The sequence below is a fragment of the Phalacrocorax carbo genome, chromosome 1 (assembly GCF_963921805.1).
Source record: "Phalacrocorax carbo chromosome 1, bPhaCar2.1, whole genome shotgun sequence".
NCBI classification, from domain to species: domain Eukaryota; kingdom Metazoa; phylum Chordata; class Aves; order Suliformes; family Phalacrocoracidae; genus Phalacrocorax; species Phalacrocorax carbo.
This window is the reverse complement of record NC_087513.1, coordinates 124,350,092-124,365,586: the sequence shown is the minus strand read 5'-3', so window position 1 is coordinate 124,365,586 and position 15,495 is coordinate 124,350,092. Positions and strand designations below refer to the sequence as shown.

Genomic DNA, 15,495 nt, shown 5'->3' with positions numbered 1-15,495 from the left:
TATACTGCAGTGCTGTTTGACAAGTATGATGAACTCCTCTGACCTTGTTTACTTTCTGAATGAATAAAAATCACACTGCTTGAAAAAGGGAGGACAGAATAATTTCTTGATTCATTCAGCTGTGTTTCTGAGCTGTCGAAGACTTGGCTATGAGACATTCAGTATGTGGAAAAGATCTAGTGACAGTAATATTAAATTATTCATACCTTAAACTTTGAATAGTAAAAGACTCATGTTTAGCGAAAATCAGTTTTTTCTTACTTCGATTAGTATTTTTTGTAAAATTTTCAACACTAAAAGTGAAGAGACCAGCAAAAATTGGTGAACTTGAGACAAAAACACTTCACATACCTCAGGATAAGGTACATTTATGAGATGACATTGAGCCAGCCTCAATGAACTGTTCAAATTACGTAAGACAGCAAGCTGTAATGAGAACGTCATCAATCATTAAATGTCATTATTTCATTTAAACACTGTCTGCAATGTAAACCAGGTAAATCTTATGGTTGTGTTTTGTGGGGGGTTCTGTCTTGCAAATGCCTTAGTTATGAGCATTTTGTCACTTGTGAATAACAAGCTTCAGAAATAATCTGTTACTCATAGTCTACACAACTATTGATATCTCTGCCCCTAAGCCTGGTTTTATCCAGGCCTCTGACTACAGCACCAACGTTCAGAGTGCTGTTGCCCTGTACTCACCCTCTAGAGATGCATCTCTTTCTCCACTGACCTTAGGAAGAAACCTGTGGAGATCAGCAGAATGAGTACATGCCCTGTTGATCATCCTCTGCTCCTCCTCCATTGTGTCCTTGTATAGGGCAGCCATGGTAGAAGCTCCACGTGAACGTGAGCCCAAGGCTGGGCTTTTCCTTGGTGTGAATACCTAGGGCAGCAGCAACATCAGATGGATGTCCTTGTTGCATCAAGCAGTGAGGAGGACGTCTTTGGAAAGAGTGGCCCTGCCCATTTTACATGATGAGGAAGCAGGACCATAACAGCTGGTGCTCAAACAAAAGGAACATTTGATGTGGAGGGGTACCATGACAAAGTGGGCACTTAGAGAGATCTCAAGGAATGGCTCAGCTTTCGCACAGCCATGGAAGCTTTTTAAAATCTGCAGCACCTTCCCAGTCAGCCTGATCAGCAGAGCAGTTTCCTCCAACTGTGCCCTTCTCTCCCTGAGTCTTTCCAGCAGGTTCCTTAGCCCAGAGTTTGTCAGGAGGTCTTTAGAGGGCAGCTGGGTGGCTACCCCACTCTGCCAAGTGCATGCTGCACCACTGGTTTCTGACCCACTTTCCGTTCTTGCTTTCTGGCCGAGGAGGGAAGGGCAGGCAGCGGGGGGCTCTCAGCAGCGCGCTGGGGGCGTTGGCATTGCCTGCTCTTTCCCTTTCTGACCTGCCCCTCTGCTGCCTTTTTTCCTCTCTGCACTGTATGCTGAGGTGGCGAAGACAAGCCTTAAAGCCAGTAGCATGTGATAAAACAGCATTTTAATCATATAATGAACTTTACCAGGTCACGGAAGTAGGATTAACACTTGAAGAAGTGTAAGCCACAGGGTCTAGCTGTTACTGACCACAATCAAACTTCTTGTGGGATTTTTGGAAGGGTAAAAAGATATTATCCACGTACTGCTTGCAGGAAGATTAATATAGGGATGTTGAATAGTACCACTGATTCTTTAAACTACTTGAAAGTTTATATATAAGATTTGGACTGCTTTCCTGCAATGCAAAGGCAATTTATTTGATTTGTACATACATGCAAACTACAATAGTGGCACAGACTGCTAGCGTTATAGTTAAATGTAATTACAGATTTTGTGCAGCGTATTTCTCTTTAAAAATGTCTCTTCCTTATCTCTGTAAATATTTTCATGCCTGGATCTGCTCTTCCTTGCTGTCAGTCCATAGCCAAAATGTACTTTTTTTTTTAGTCGTCTTTTTTCTCCTGCTGCATTTGCCAGTAGAGGACTACATGCACTCTGGCCCTATTCATGCTTAACACATTTTTATTCTCCCATTTTCTAAATCCTATTAATTTTGTCATGTGCCTTCTTGACTCCTCTCCGAGCACTTTCTCTTCAGTCTGAAACTGCCTTATTTCCTGGTGTGTTTTGTCAGAGTGTCTTCTTGCCTGTGGCTTCTAATTCACTTTTCACAGGTGCATTTTAGTGTGGTTATTTCAGTATAGCCTGTTGCATTCCCCAGACAATGTGGCTGGTTTATTTTCAGGGCTGTCAGTTCTCATTCTGTATTCAGGGTGTCCTTGTCAGGTCACAGAGTATGCTCCTCTCATGAATACCGGGGTGAGATTCTTCAGGTTCAACATCCTCTTGCCCAGTGCCTGAGCAACCTGGAACCCCTCACATGTTTGACGTCCAAGCTGGCTCTGCCCTTTAATACTATGGTCAGGATTAATGCCCTCTATTATGCCAAGAGGGATGTTTTTCTTAGCATACATGCTACACTCTTTCTTAAAAGTTGGGTTGAGCTGAGTTTTCTCCTGAGTTATAACCCTCTAGAAATGGTTGTAAACATTATGCAACCTGATTTTGAGGGTTTGGGGATTTGACCTTTAAAGCCCATGAGTTTGTGTGCTAGTACTGTGGACAGGCAGAGCCACTTTACTTCTCTGTCTGTGCTGAAGGCACATAGCAGCCACTTGCTGAGTCCACCCGGTGCCTCTCAGTCTCCCGGGTAGAAGCTGTGGCTCACAACTTCTGCTCTGCAAAGCTTGGCTGGAGGGCAGCATCACACAATTTGTATTCCGGAGACGAACTGGGTATTGACATTGATTCGACTGATATTAGTGTCACTGGCCAAATCAGCTAACTTGTAGCTGACTGCAGGATGGCCAGACTGGTAATTAGAGTGGATCCATATGCCACTAGCTTTTTATGTCACTGGTCTGAAGGGAAAGTTCTTTTTCAGAAATAATTGGTTGGCATAAGAAATACATCAGTGATTCCTTTTTAAATAGCATAACAAATAACAGTGTTGCCCAGCTTGAAGAGGGCTGCCGTATATTCTCAACTTCTCCTCGATGTGTGACCCAAAGAGCTGAAATTATTATAGTCTTCAAATTCATCACCATCACTATTGTCATCATCATCATCACTATTCTAACAATTCGTAGAATCATAGAAAGTCCTGAGTTGGAAGGGACCCACACGGATCATCGAGTCCTGCTCCTGTCCCTGCACAGGTCAAGGACGACCCCAAATTCACACCACATCTCTGAGGGTGTTGTCCAAATGCTTCTTGAATATTGTCAGGCTTGGTGCCATGACTGCCTCCCTGGGGAGCCTGTTCCAGTGCTCCACCACCCTCTGGTGAAGAACTTTTTCCTAATATGCAACCTAACCCTCCCCTGGCATCTTCCTGCCATTCCCTCGGGTCCTGTCATCAGTCACCAGAGAGAAGAGATCAGTGCCTGCCCCTCCTCCTCCCCTTGTGAGGAAGCTTCAGACCGCAATGAGGTCTCCCCTCAGTCTCCTCTTCTCCAGGCAGAACAAACCAAGTTACTTTAGCCATTCCTCATATGGTTTCTCCTCTAAAATCCCAACTAAGATCTGGACTGATCCTCTAGAATATACTGCTTCAATAACCATAACAAAAACCAATGGGGGAGTAAGAAAGATAACCGGCCCAGCATCTGCCTTCAGCTCAGTTTGAGAGCCTGTAAATCTGAGGTTGCCCAGTTTCTCATTTACTGGATCACAGTGTCTCCCAAAGGGCTAAAGCTTTGACTGGTCCCCTGCTTTCCTTTTTAAATTTTGACAGGTTATTGATTCATTATGCAAAAGCTTGTTTTCATTGAAGGCTGTTATGACTGTTGTGGTCAAACATTTCAGAAGTAATCTATAATGGTGTCAGAGTTTCAGCCTAGCTGGAAACAAGTCCAGGCAGAGGCAGACACAAATGTCCCTAATTAGTTAAACCAGTCTCCTCTAAACATACAACAGTGCTAAATCACTGGCATGCTTATTTTTTCCCAAGGTTTGATACACTGATACACTGCAACCATGGATAAGAACAGAATGAAATATTGTAAAACCAGCACGAAGTTGAGAAAATTGACTGTAAAATTGACATTAATTATTTAGCAGGGTTTTTTTCATGAGAATAGCAAAGCCAAGTTTTGTGGCACTACAGCAGCAATCACTAGTCTGCAAAGAGGCATTCACAAGGGAGAAGGGCCCTAGACTTTCTAAATATGTTGGGTTTTGTATGGCTTTACTAGGAGTATACATATTTTGAAGTCAGGTTCCAAATGTGAAGAGACACTGCAGATCACCCAATCAGGTAAAAAGCCTACATCACTATAACAGGTTTTGGAAAAACTGGGGAGTGCTATAAGGGGAAAAAATGTCTTCAAAGACTCAGGTGATAAGTGTGTATTGTAAAGGTTCTGGTTCAACCTAGAGTGTTACCATTGTGGCAAAACACCTTTAGCAGGATTTTCTCTGTGCAGTTGTATAAACGTATACTATAAAACAGGAAAAAAATGTATCTCGTGTACAGTAGCTTTCCTATTGCCTCAAAGATTTCTGGTTCTGACCAATACAATCATTTCAGCTTTCTTGGAAGCTGAGGATGTATGTGTATAAGCAGTACAGTCACAGTCCTAGTGAGCTGGCTTTAGATGAAGAGACTTGAGTTACAGCAGTAGTGTACCAGTGGCAGCATAAAGCTTAGCACAGGATATAAAATAGGCTCCACTAGCACACACAGCTTGATTCTGCCTTGTCTATGACGTCTTCCATTAGCTAAACATCTTCATTAAGACTAGCTCAGCTATGTCCACTCTATACAGTAGTCACTGCAGATGTGGTTTTGCAATTTGCAGCACATATTGAGGGTCATTATACAGACCTCTCCAGTACTTCGTATTTTATCTATAACAGCTAGTAGCTTGGGAAAACAGAGAAAAGTATTTAGTATGCACTGTGCTTCTTTTAATGCAGAGTAGCAGCTGGTAATAAGGTGGAAGTTATTTAACATAGAAGTATATTTGTGACTCACTAGTCAGCGCTTTGAGCATTACAGGCTGCAATGTCTATTTTTAACCAGTGAGATCAAAAGATCTAAGAGCTGTCTCATTTGCTCCTGGCTTTGGGTTCATGTCTCAGCTATCACTAAGTCCTAGCTGGAAACAACCCCTTAAATAAATGCTTTAGTTTGGCCTTGTCCTAGGAGCACCATTGCTAGGAGATGTGGAAGGACTTTGAAAGATCCTAGAGACCTGCAGAGCTGTTATACCGAAATAACTTCCATGTCAGCAAAGTCCTGACTGGCCCTCCTGTAAATGCCCTTGCATCAAACCTGTGCCAGTGAGCTTGCTGTTAACAAACTTCAACTGAACAAGCAAGAGTTTTAGCCCGTAAACTGTAGGCAGCCTAGGACTCTATGAGGTTTAGATTTCAACGGCATTAATGTCATTCAATATTTCAAGTGCTACTATTTTTGACTCAGAATTGTGGTCACTGGCAGAAGTGCCAGTAACTTTGTTCTGGAATAACTTCACAACTATTTGTTTAGGAGAAGCTGCTGCCAGGAGAGGAGGGGTTAGTCCCAGCCCTTTTCCTGTTCAGTCTTTTGGCATCTTTGTTGCGACTGCCTGCAAGGTTGCCAGTTAGTGCAGCTCTACAATGTGGGTGCTTATCCTCTATGACAAGCATTGAGCCATGTCACACAAAGTGTTGAAACACTGTCTGGCTTCCAGCTACTACAACACAATTGTAGCATGGCCCGGTTTTGAACTAAGAATAAAAGGCTCTCCATCATGTCTTTAGTCTTTCGAGTCATGAGGTGGAGTTGTACAGAGCAGGCATATAGAAGTATTTGGTTACGTCTTCACAAACTTTCTGGTATCAACCAAAGTACCTATAAACATGCATATTTAAAACAAGGCTTGCTTAAGGGCCTCATATTGTCCTGCTCTGGAAATATGACACTCCTGTTACCCTTGTTCCTCCTTAGGCCTTATCTGTGGATGGCTGAAGGCCAGCGTAGCTGCACATGTACAGGCTGTAAGTGCCATCAGGCAAAGCTACAGTCTGCTGTTTCCCGTTAGAGTAATCCACACTTTACAAAAAATCAGTGCACCCTTTGGCTATATACAATGGAGAGCAAACCCTATAGGCCATGAGTGGAACAGCTGCTTTCAGAGTATTGGTCTTCACTGTGCTGTACAGTTGTGATGGCCAAAATGTGCTCTAAGAGCATGGCCACTGCCATGGCCACAGGGAACATCGTGTAGAGACAACCAAGCCATGGCAAACCTGAATAGGGATATTTTCACAATTTTTGGGCAAAGCTGGGAGCGCTATCCTAGGCGTTAGGACTGCCTCTAAATTAAGAATTTCTACCATTCACTGATATCTATGAGCACCAAGCCATGGCTGCACAGCTTTGGTGCTAAAGTTACTGTGTGTCTGGTGCTGTGTATCTCAGCCTGGGCCTCACCATATGGCATACGTGTCAATGTATCCTTCACTGGAGAAAGCTGCAGCACTTGGGTCTTTATGTAAGACATGGGGGGCTTTCCCTCCCTGACCATCTTGTAGCTGCAGTAAGTTCAATTAAAGGTATGGTTCCATGCAGCTAGCATTTGAGGTAGCCAGCCTGCTTTGTACCAGACCTGCCTGATCGGTCCCTCCTACCTAGGGGATCACCTTGCTCTGCTCGCCTGGAACATAACCCCAGGGCTGCCTGATTTGTTTGGCAGGAGCACTATGGCGGGCTGAACGGGCTCACTATCACCTGGATCGGGGACGGAAACAACGTCCTCCACTCCATCATGATGAGTGCTGCAAAGCTGGGAATGCACCTGCGTATTGCGACTCCCAAGGTAAGAAAGCCATGTGCGTGGGGTAGGGAAGGCAAACTTTGCCCATTCTTATCTCAGCCACTTGGATACTTCCCAAGGGCCTCGGCTAGTGGTGCTTGCGTGTATCCGGAGTGCCAGCTTTCAGAACCAAGGTTCAGAATCCCAGTTCAGTTCTTTTGAGGCAAAGCACAAGTAATTCTACTGAGTCCAGCTTCAGAAGGGCTGAGGGGAATTCATGGCTGCATAAATCAATGAGAACGACAATTTCATTCGAGAAAGTGTTACAAAGTCATCCAATGTCCTCTCCCCCACCAAAAATTTAAAGGTTGTTTCAGATTGATGGAAGTGTTGCATCTTGGTTGGTTCAGATTGGTGATGCAGCTTTTTAGAATGCTGCATTGTAATACAATATAAAATACAAAACAAAGAATCAGTTTAGAACAAAAAATTAAATGATGTGTAGGCATTTCATTCTGTAACTGCTGGAATGCATTTTCCTTACCTTACCAGAACACTTTCCACCAGTTCATCTCCAAAATAAACTTTCAACAAAATCAACATTATTTCCTCAAGTTTTACAGTTCTGCAAGACATTCTTCTTCCCCTGGCAAATGGTTCAATCAGTATTTTTCTAACCAGTGTTAATAATCAGTAAGGATCTTATATATGTTCCATGATATGTTACCTATCATCTCTTTTGGCAGGGCTTTGAACCAGACCTCAGAATAACTAAAATAACTGAACAGTACTCCAAAGAGGTAGGAGCCTAAGAAATAGCCTAGTAGAGTAGTTTGAATAGAATTTCTTTTCATTATAAACAAAGTTGAGGTTCCTTGTCATCCTGATCTTCCTTATTTTATTCACATTAGTACGGTACCAAGTTACTTCTCACAACAGATCCTTTGGAAGCTGCAGACGGTGCCAATGTCTTAGTTACAGATACTTGGATAAGTATGGGACAAGAAGAGGAGAAGAAAGAAAGACTAAAGGCATTTCAAGGTTATCAGATTACAATGCAGGTAAAAATTGAGATTTAGTGTTTTGTTGATGCTTTTACATTTGCTTTTATAAGAATCAACATCAGCGAAGCATGGGTTTGGTATTTTTTGGAGTGGGGCCATGGAACAACCAGGTGCAAATCTCTGTCCAGCTTGAAAAACTTACAAAGATAATGAAATTTATCTTATACCATTCACATGGCTTGGCCTCTTTCAGAGCTTCCCAATGAGATCTAACTCCAGAACATGTGCAGGAGAGCTAACGCTTTACTTTTTATGACCTAAAAACCATTTCTAACTTTGCATTGCCTCTTTGCTACCAGAAATGATCCCTTATATTTTTATTTCAAGATTAATTCTTAAATGCCTGGCAAGCATTTGGGGCAATTTTTTGTATATCTGTAAATGAATGAAGCATTAAACATATGTCTTTAAAATCATCTGGCTGAAATACTTATCAGCAGAAAGTCAGACAAAGCGTGAAGTCATAAACTATTTATCGTCCAAGATAAAAAGGGCATTTTCCTTGCTGATAAAATTACTGGTTTAACTGACTGTACTTTAACATAAGTTCACAAAATACTATTGATGGGTATGATCCTGAACTGGCCTAAGATGCTTTAATTCATTTGTCATTGGTATTGGATCAATATCTTATGAGTGACAATATGAAAACAAAAAAATTGTAGCCTTTTAAATCATAGTTTAGTAAGTTCTTGTTGCAGTTATCAATAGTATTATATTACTGCATGGCATTCAAATAAAGATTGTAGTTTATTGATCCACTAGGTCACTGGCGTTTTCACTCCCCTACTAACGCCAGAGAAATAGGAGTAAAAATTTGACTTTTGTGAAGTCAGCACTGAATTCTTACTGACTTAAATGGGGATATTCCCATCTTATTCACAGATGAGGAATTCTTTTGAAGTCAATGGAATTCTTCTGAGTTCATCATCAAAGGAGCTAGAGCGGGAGCTAATATAAAATTTGTTAACCTTTTTACTGGTTACAGGTTTTATTAATACCCTCACGTATTTCTTTATTTTTATACGCTTTTTTAATCTACAGACTGCAAAATCTGCTGCTTCCAACTGGACTTTTTTACATTGTTTACCAAGAAAACCTGAAGAAGTTGATGACGAAGTATTTTATTCTCCACGATCGTTGGTTTTCCAGGAGGCTGAAAACAGAAAATGGACAATTATGGTAAAAAAGGAAGATAACAGTAGTTAGGGGTTAGGATCAGCTTCTATTCTGCCTTACGCTCCAGGCTTGGATTCAGCTTAGTTCCTTAATAAATAGTAAATATTAATATATGTTTCAAATGCACCCCACAACACATCGCAATTTTGACTGCAGGCATCTTATATATGTAGCATGAATACTTCTGGACACAAATGTGACCTGTTTTGATGATAATCTGCCGTTGCTTGACCCAGTTTTTTATCACTAAGTGAAATCTACAGTATAAACTGTAATTTTTTGGTATTTAAATCACTGGGTTTACTCTAACGATTAACTTAACTGCTCAATTTTAAAACCTGTTAAATGCTGAGGTCCCAGGGACTGGTTTTAGAAGCTACAGTTTCCCAAACACTTAAAGCTAGAGAATCTGCAGTTTTCTCTCAAGAAAAACTGCCACTGACACCAATGGGAACTTCCCCTGAGAAAGCGCTGCAAGAGCAAAGCTTTGAAGGACCCTGAAAAGTTATGGTGTGGGTAATACTGTCTGATCCATGGGAACCGTGAGAGGACACTTGGCGTTTAACATAAACCATGACTCCCCTCTCGGCATTCCTAGAATTTCAGAAAATTACTGCCAGATCTCAGTAGCCTGTTATTTATTGTGGGCCTTAGAACCATCATGTTGACAAAAGCTAGTGAAAACTTTCAGAGGTGGAAAAAAATCCAAAAAATGGCATTGGCATAGCTCTCAGGCAAAGTCTAGATATGCTCCGAGTGAACAAATGCTTGAGTATTGTATTTATCAAAACCTCAGATTTTGGACACAGTTAAAATTATTAACAAATTTGTGTTAAATTCATAGTTTTGGTCTTAAAATTCTGAAAAGTGCTCATATTTTTTATTTTAATTTTGCAATGCTACTAATTGCCCCAAATATTATTTTTTTAAAAAAAGAAAATAAACCCTTTACTTTGGATTCAAGCTACACATTTTGTTTGGTTAAGAAAAATGTCATATTTGTATTTTATCAAGCTGTAAAAACAATGAATATATGGGTCTTGTTTATATATAATTTTCTACCACCTTCAGCTCAGACAGCAAACTGAAAAATAAATTATTTGCTCAGCTGTAGTTCCGAAGAGGGCTGAGTGCAGCAATGGCATGGGTGGCAGCGGGGGCTGCACAGCTCTGCGTTCAGTCCCCGCTGTGTGCCTGGGACTCCCTGTCACACTGGGCGGTGCTGAAGGGAAAGGAAGGACAGGCAACACGACCACGACCCCTGGAGAGCCCTTGTGAATCCAGTTCTGGGCCAAAATAACAATTTGCAGCCAGGCACTGCTGTGAAATCGCAACAGTGCAAGCCTGGGCAAAACCAAGCAAGCACGGGGCTTGTTATGTGCACAGGTGTGGGGAGGACGGCAGAGCTGCTGCAGCACCACGTTTTATTTAGCTGACTTCCCCGTTACTCTCATTTCACGGCCATACCTAAGGTTTTGTTGGAGTGTGTGTCAAATACTAGGGGAGGGCAGGAGGGGTAGGTGACACACTATTAACCTCAGTGAGGATTTTCCATGTTTTACCACAGAAAGTACAGCTAAACTGGGATAATTTCCAAGTCCTTATTCAAGTATGCCTCTCGCTGATGCTAATGGAAGTTTTGCTGACATCCACAAGCAAGCCCAGGTGCCGTTTGGGTACCTACGACATCTCCTCGCAGCAGCTGAGGATACAACATAACACAGCAAAAAGGCCTCAGCATTTGGTCTAAACATGCTTTGTCTGAATTTCTCCTAGGCCGTCCATTAATATATTTTGTCCGCACTAAGAAAACCTATCAGCTACAGGACAGAGCACCCTAACTGATTTTCAGCTCTTTCCTGATTCATCATCAGAAATTCTAGCAAATAAATCTAAGTGAGCAGTTTTTGTCAGGGCAATAATTTTCAGCCCAAGACTTTAGAGCTGGAAAATATTTCCTCCTTATTTATTTTTATGGAGTATCTGTTTCCAATGTGATTGGATTTTTTTCTTTTCTTCCTCCTCTAGGCTGTCATGGTTTCCCTGCTGACAGATTACTCACCACGGCTACAAAAGCCTACATTCTGAAGCTTGGATTCCTGCCAAGAAAAAAAATATTCCTCATCGGCAGAATATTCTGGTCTGCAAATATGTATATCTTCTTCAGAAAGTATCAAGGCAATGAATGATTCTTTAATAAAACTGTATAGTTAGCTGTATAACATTGGATTACATTGTGAAAATGTTCAAGACAATAAACACCATTGCGAAAGCTGCTTTTCATCAATATGCTCCAAGCTGGCTTTCCCTTCTAGTGATCAGCGTCACAGAGAATGTTCCAAGGCCACACTTTAATGGCTGGCTCACCAGCATCTTAGGCATAGCATAGCCTACAGACAGCTGTGTTGGAACTTGTACAGACAGACAAAACCTTCTCTCTAAACCTGTCCATTTAATTGCCGGTCTCGGGGAGCGTGCGCAGAGAAGCAGTGCTTTACTGTTTGCCTTGGTTGCCTGCACTTAGTTCCTGGGACCCTGGCTCCTCTTTCTGTTCTCCGGCCAACCTCCAAATCCTGCTCCTGTTTGACACCAAAAGTATAGAGACCTTGGGAGCATTATCTTTCCCCATGGCGTTCCTGTGGGCTGGCACGGGGGATATTGCTGCGGAATTGGAATAGAGCAGCTTCCACAGAGCTGGATGGGGCAGAGAGAGACGGCTGGAAGGAACCAGTTCATTCTTTGTCCATCTCCCCTAGACCTTCACTCCCTAAACAGAATTTTGGCTAAAGAACCAAGTTCTTATTTTCTTAGCAAACATGAGGGGCACCATATGATGAAATTGTATACGCTTCCTTTGTGGAAAGAATTTGCTGAGTTTTGTCCGGTGCTGTAGCATGATGTACGTTTCAGCTAATCCTTCTCAGTAGTAAACAGATTCATGACATTTGTAGTTTTTATAGGTGGCGGGATGTGTGAATTTAATATGTCGGGTAAAGCTTTGAGTACTATTAATAAACACCTTCTTTCTTGTTTCTAATTCGTTTCAAGAATATGTTGTGGGTTTGTTTTTTTTTTTTTCCTGCTGTAATACTGGAACAACGTCTGTGAGTTTTTAAAAATTCTGCAAATGGGTTTCCATTTTCTGACCAGCTACAAAACATTATTTAATTCCTTCCAAAATTGGAGTTCACTGCTGGGCCACACGGATCACTGAAATGAAAATAAAAATACATTTGTTTATCTACCCTTTTATGATTGATTCATTGTTTTTGCAGGCGTTTGTGTGTCTCTTTTTAAAATTAGCGTTTTCCATTACAACATTACAAGGGTTTCAATAATTCAGTGACACTTCAGAGATCTAGCTGCGTCAGTGATGAAGGAATAGGTTATGCGCTAGAAATCAATGTTTTATTTCCGAATTCAGTATGTGGGGAAAAATGCATGGAATGCAGTATATTTCTGGTTGGTTTAGGTCCTGCTTAGTGAACTAAGTCCCAGTTCAGCAAGACACTTAGAAGTATGATTGGTCCTCTTGGAGCCAGGGAGGTGTTCCAGTGCTGAGAATTGTAGGTATCCTTACTAACCTGATTTTAGTGCTATCTGAGAGTAAGATGACTCATTTTGCTAGTCCTTTCATAAAAACACGTTAATACCAGTTTTATTGTGTTGCTTAATATACTGTCAGTGAAGTCAGGCAGATCTATAATAACGAAGCTGTTTTGTTAAATGTTTCACAGTGAACAGATTAACAATTATCTGCTACCCATCGCTTCTCTGTGTTCTGACTAGAGCTAACGTGCATCTAGGTTATCACAGACTCTTTTTATACTTAGGAATCTGAGCAGGATGCCAGACATCTGAATCCCCCTGACATTTTTAAAACACATGCATAGATCTGCTGCGTAGCATGTGAGCGATGGGATCCGACATTTCCAGGGGGATAATTTCATATGGTTCTATTCCTCTGTGAATGTATACAGCGATGGATGATAGTCTTTCCTCTGTCTTGCACAAACTGCTCACACCATCAGCTATTCTGATGCTTTTTAGAAGTACGGGGCAGACTTAGTGCACATGTGCTGCGCGACTGACCGTTGTGCAGAAGCATTGAACGTACTGCGTGTTTCTGCATTCAGTTCCAGTACATGTCGTGTGTGCTGGGAGGCAGACACATCCCGGTGGGCAGATTTACTGAACATGTGCAGGCTGTCTGCACGGTGCATGCAGAGCAGATCTGACACTTCCTAGAGGCGTTGGGTTGGTACCAAATAGGCATGTACATTTCTGCCCCGGGGACCCAGAAATATGGTACCCTGAAGGCTTCCTGTTCTGCCTGAAGGGACTTTCACTGCCTCCCCAAGCAGCAGAACAGCACAGTGAGGCTTAATCCACTTACGCAGGTTAAGCATCCTGGGGTTGCCAGGTGGTAGCTGTGGTAGTGTGCAAGATAGAATTATTATGCCATCCAGACTCCTCATGAATTCATTACTTGAATTTACAAGTGATGACTGCAAATGCGGTGAGTAAAGGAAACAGCAATAATGTAGAAAGATTTTCTAGAGGAAAAAAATAGTTATCAACATTCAAAGGGCTTAAAACAAATGCATAACAGGTAGCAGTCACTAATAGCTTACAGTGTTTTTCATTACATTTATTATGCTTTAATCAGTAGAAGTGCTGTTTTCATTGCTGAGTGCACTTGAAGGATAGGGTATTGTTTTCTCCATCCTTTTACAGAGAGGCTCAGGCCTGGGTCCTGATAACCTAGAACTTCCTTCCCCAAAAGCCCTGCTCTTCTGTCTGACCTAGAGAATGGTCCTGGGCCAGTTTGGGTGTGTCAAGTCTTACTCACATCTGACTCATTTAATAACCCCCTGGTCCGATATCTCACCTTTGCGCATTTGCAGTGCTGTGTTCTGGTCCCTCTCCAGGGCCCCGCACCAGTGGGGGCAGCTGCCAGCCTCATCCGTCACAGGCTCAGGGGCATGAAGGGAGGACTGAGCCCCCTGCCCGGTTCCCCCTCACCGTGGGGCAGGTTGTGTGCCACCATATGCACAGCCACACCCAGACCCCACACACAGACAGGCACTGCAGCTGTGCTGTGTCCCAAGGGGATATATGAGTGCTGACTTTGTTGTCCAAAGCCCAGCCGCAGCTTCAAAGCTAGTACTAGATCTGGCTTTGATACAACCAGGGTAAGTCTGATCCCAGCTGAGACCCCGGGGTAGGATCAAGGGCCCAGAGATTACTCCTCTAGTGTCATTTTAGACAGATGAGGGTCTTGGAGACATCTGCATAGGCCTGGCAGATGTGATGCAGGACTGATGGGGCACTTAGAGCAGAAACTGGTGGCCAGCAAGGACATCCTACGGCATCTCAAATGACCCTAGGTCTAGTGCTTTGGCACCCTACCACTCCCTCACTATCTTCATGGCCCTTTAGAGGGTTGCTACACCTAGAGTTAGGAATGCAGTACTCACAGAATCACAGAATCCCAGGTTGGAAGGGACCTCAGGGATCATCTAGTCCAAGCTTTCTAGGAAGAGCAGAGACTAAACAAGATGGCCCAGCACCCTGTCCGGACGACTCTTGAAGGTGTCCAACATGGCCGAGTCAACCACTTCCCTGGCGAGATTATTCCAATGCGTGACTGTCCTCACTGTGAAAAATTTCCCTCTCGTGTCCAATCGGAATCTCCCCAAGAGCAACTTGTGTCCATTCCCCCTTGTCCTCTCCATGTGACGCCTTGTAAAAAACAAGTCTCCATCTTCTTTGTAGCTGCCCCTTAAGTACTGGCACATGGTGATGAGATCCCTTCTGAGCCTCCTTTTCTCAAGGCTGAACAAACCCAGTTCTCCCAGCCTATCCTCGTATGGCAGCTTCCCAGTCCTTTGATCATCTTGGTGACATCTCTGGACCCCTTCCAGCCTGTCCACATCCTTTTTTGTAGAGCAGGGACCAGAACTGGACACAGTACTCCAGGGGTGGCCTGACAAGCGCTGAGTAGAGAGGGATGATGACTTCTTTATCTCTGCTGGCGATGCCCTTGTTGATGCAACCCAGCATCCTGTTGGCCTTCTTGGCCGCAGCAGCACACTGTTCGCTCATGTTGAGCTTTGTGTCCACCAGGACCCCCAGGTCCCTTTCCACAGAGCTGCTCTCCAGCCAGGTGGATCCCAGTCTGTGCTGTTAATATTGCTTATTAGCAGTTTGCACACTCTGTAAGCACTTGTTCTGCAGCTTGTTACCAGCAGTGGTGGGATTCTTTGGTTACCCTTCGTGATCATCTGAAAGTGATCTAAAGTTAATTAGAGATTCAGTGGAGAAAGAGGGGCAAAATGCTGTTCTGTAATTTTCTCAAGGAGTAAGAACAACATTTTTTCCCTGTGTACTTCTTTATGTACAAAGCTAAGAGACAGCACAGTAACTACAGCTGAGAGAGGCTTCCAGAAAGAATTTA

At 42.8% G+C, this 15,495-nt stretch overlaps 1 protein-coding gene across 1 annotated transcript in view; it reads left to right on the top strand.

The window, feature by feature from the left end:
- Nucleotides 1–12,272, top strand: part of OTC (ornithine transcarbamylase) — a 31,872-nt gene extending 19,600 nt beyond the window's left edge. Inside the window, exons 6-10 of the mRNA XM_064473342.1 lie at nucleotides 6,733–6,855; nucleotides 7,539–7,592; nucleotides 7,704–7,853; nucleotides 8,901–9,038; nucleotides 11,064–12,272. Coding sequence (XP_064329412.1) covers nucleotides 6,733–6,855; nucleotides 7,539–7,592; nucleotides 7,704–7,853; nucleotides 8,901–9,038; nucleotides 11,064–11,123 — 525 coding nt within the window. The 3' untranslated portion in view covers nucleotides 11,124–12,272. The remainder of the gene's footprint in view (nucleotides 1–6,732; nucleotides 6,856–7,538; nucleotides 7,593–7,703; nucleotides 7,854–8,900; nucleotides 9,039–11,063) is intronic.
- The last annotated feature ends 3,223 nt before the right edge of the window (nucleotides 12,273–15,495 follow it).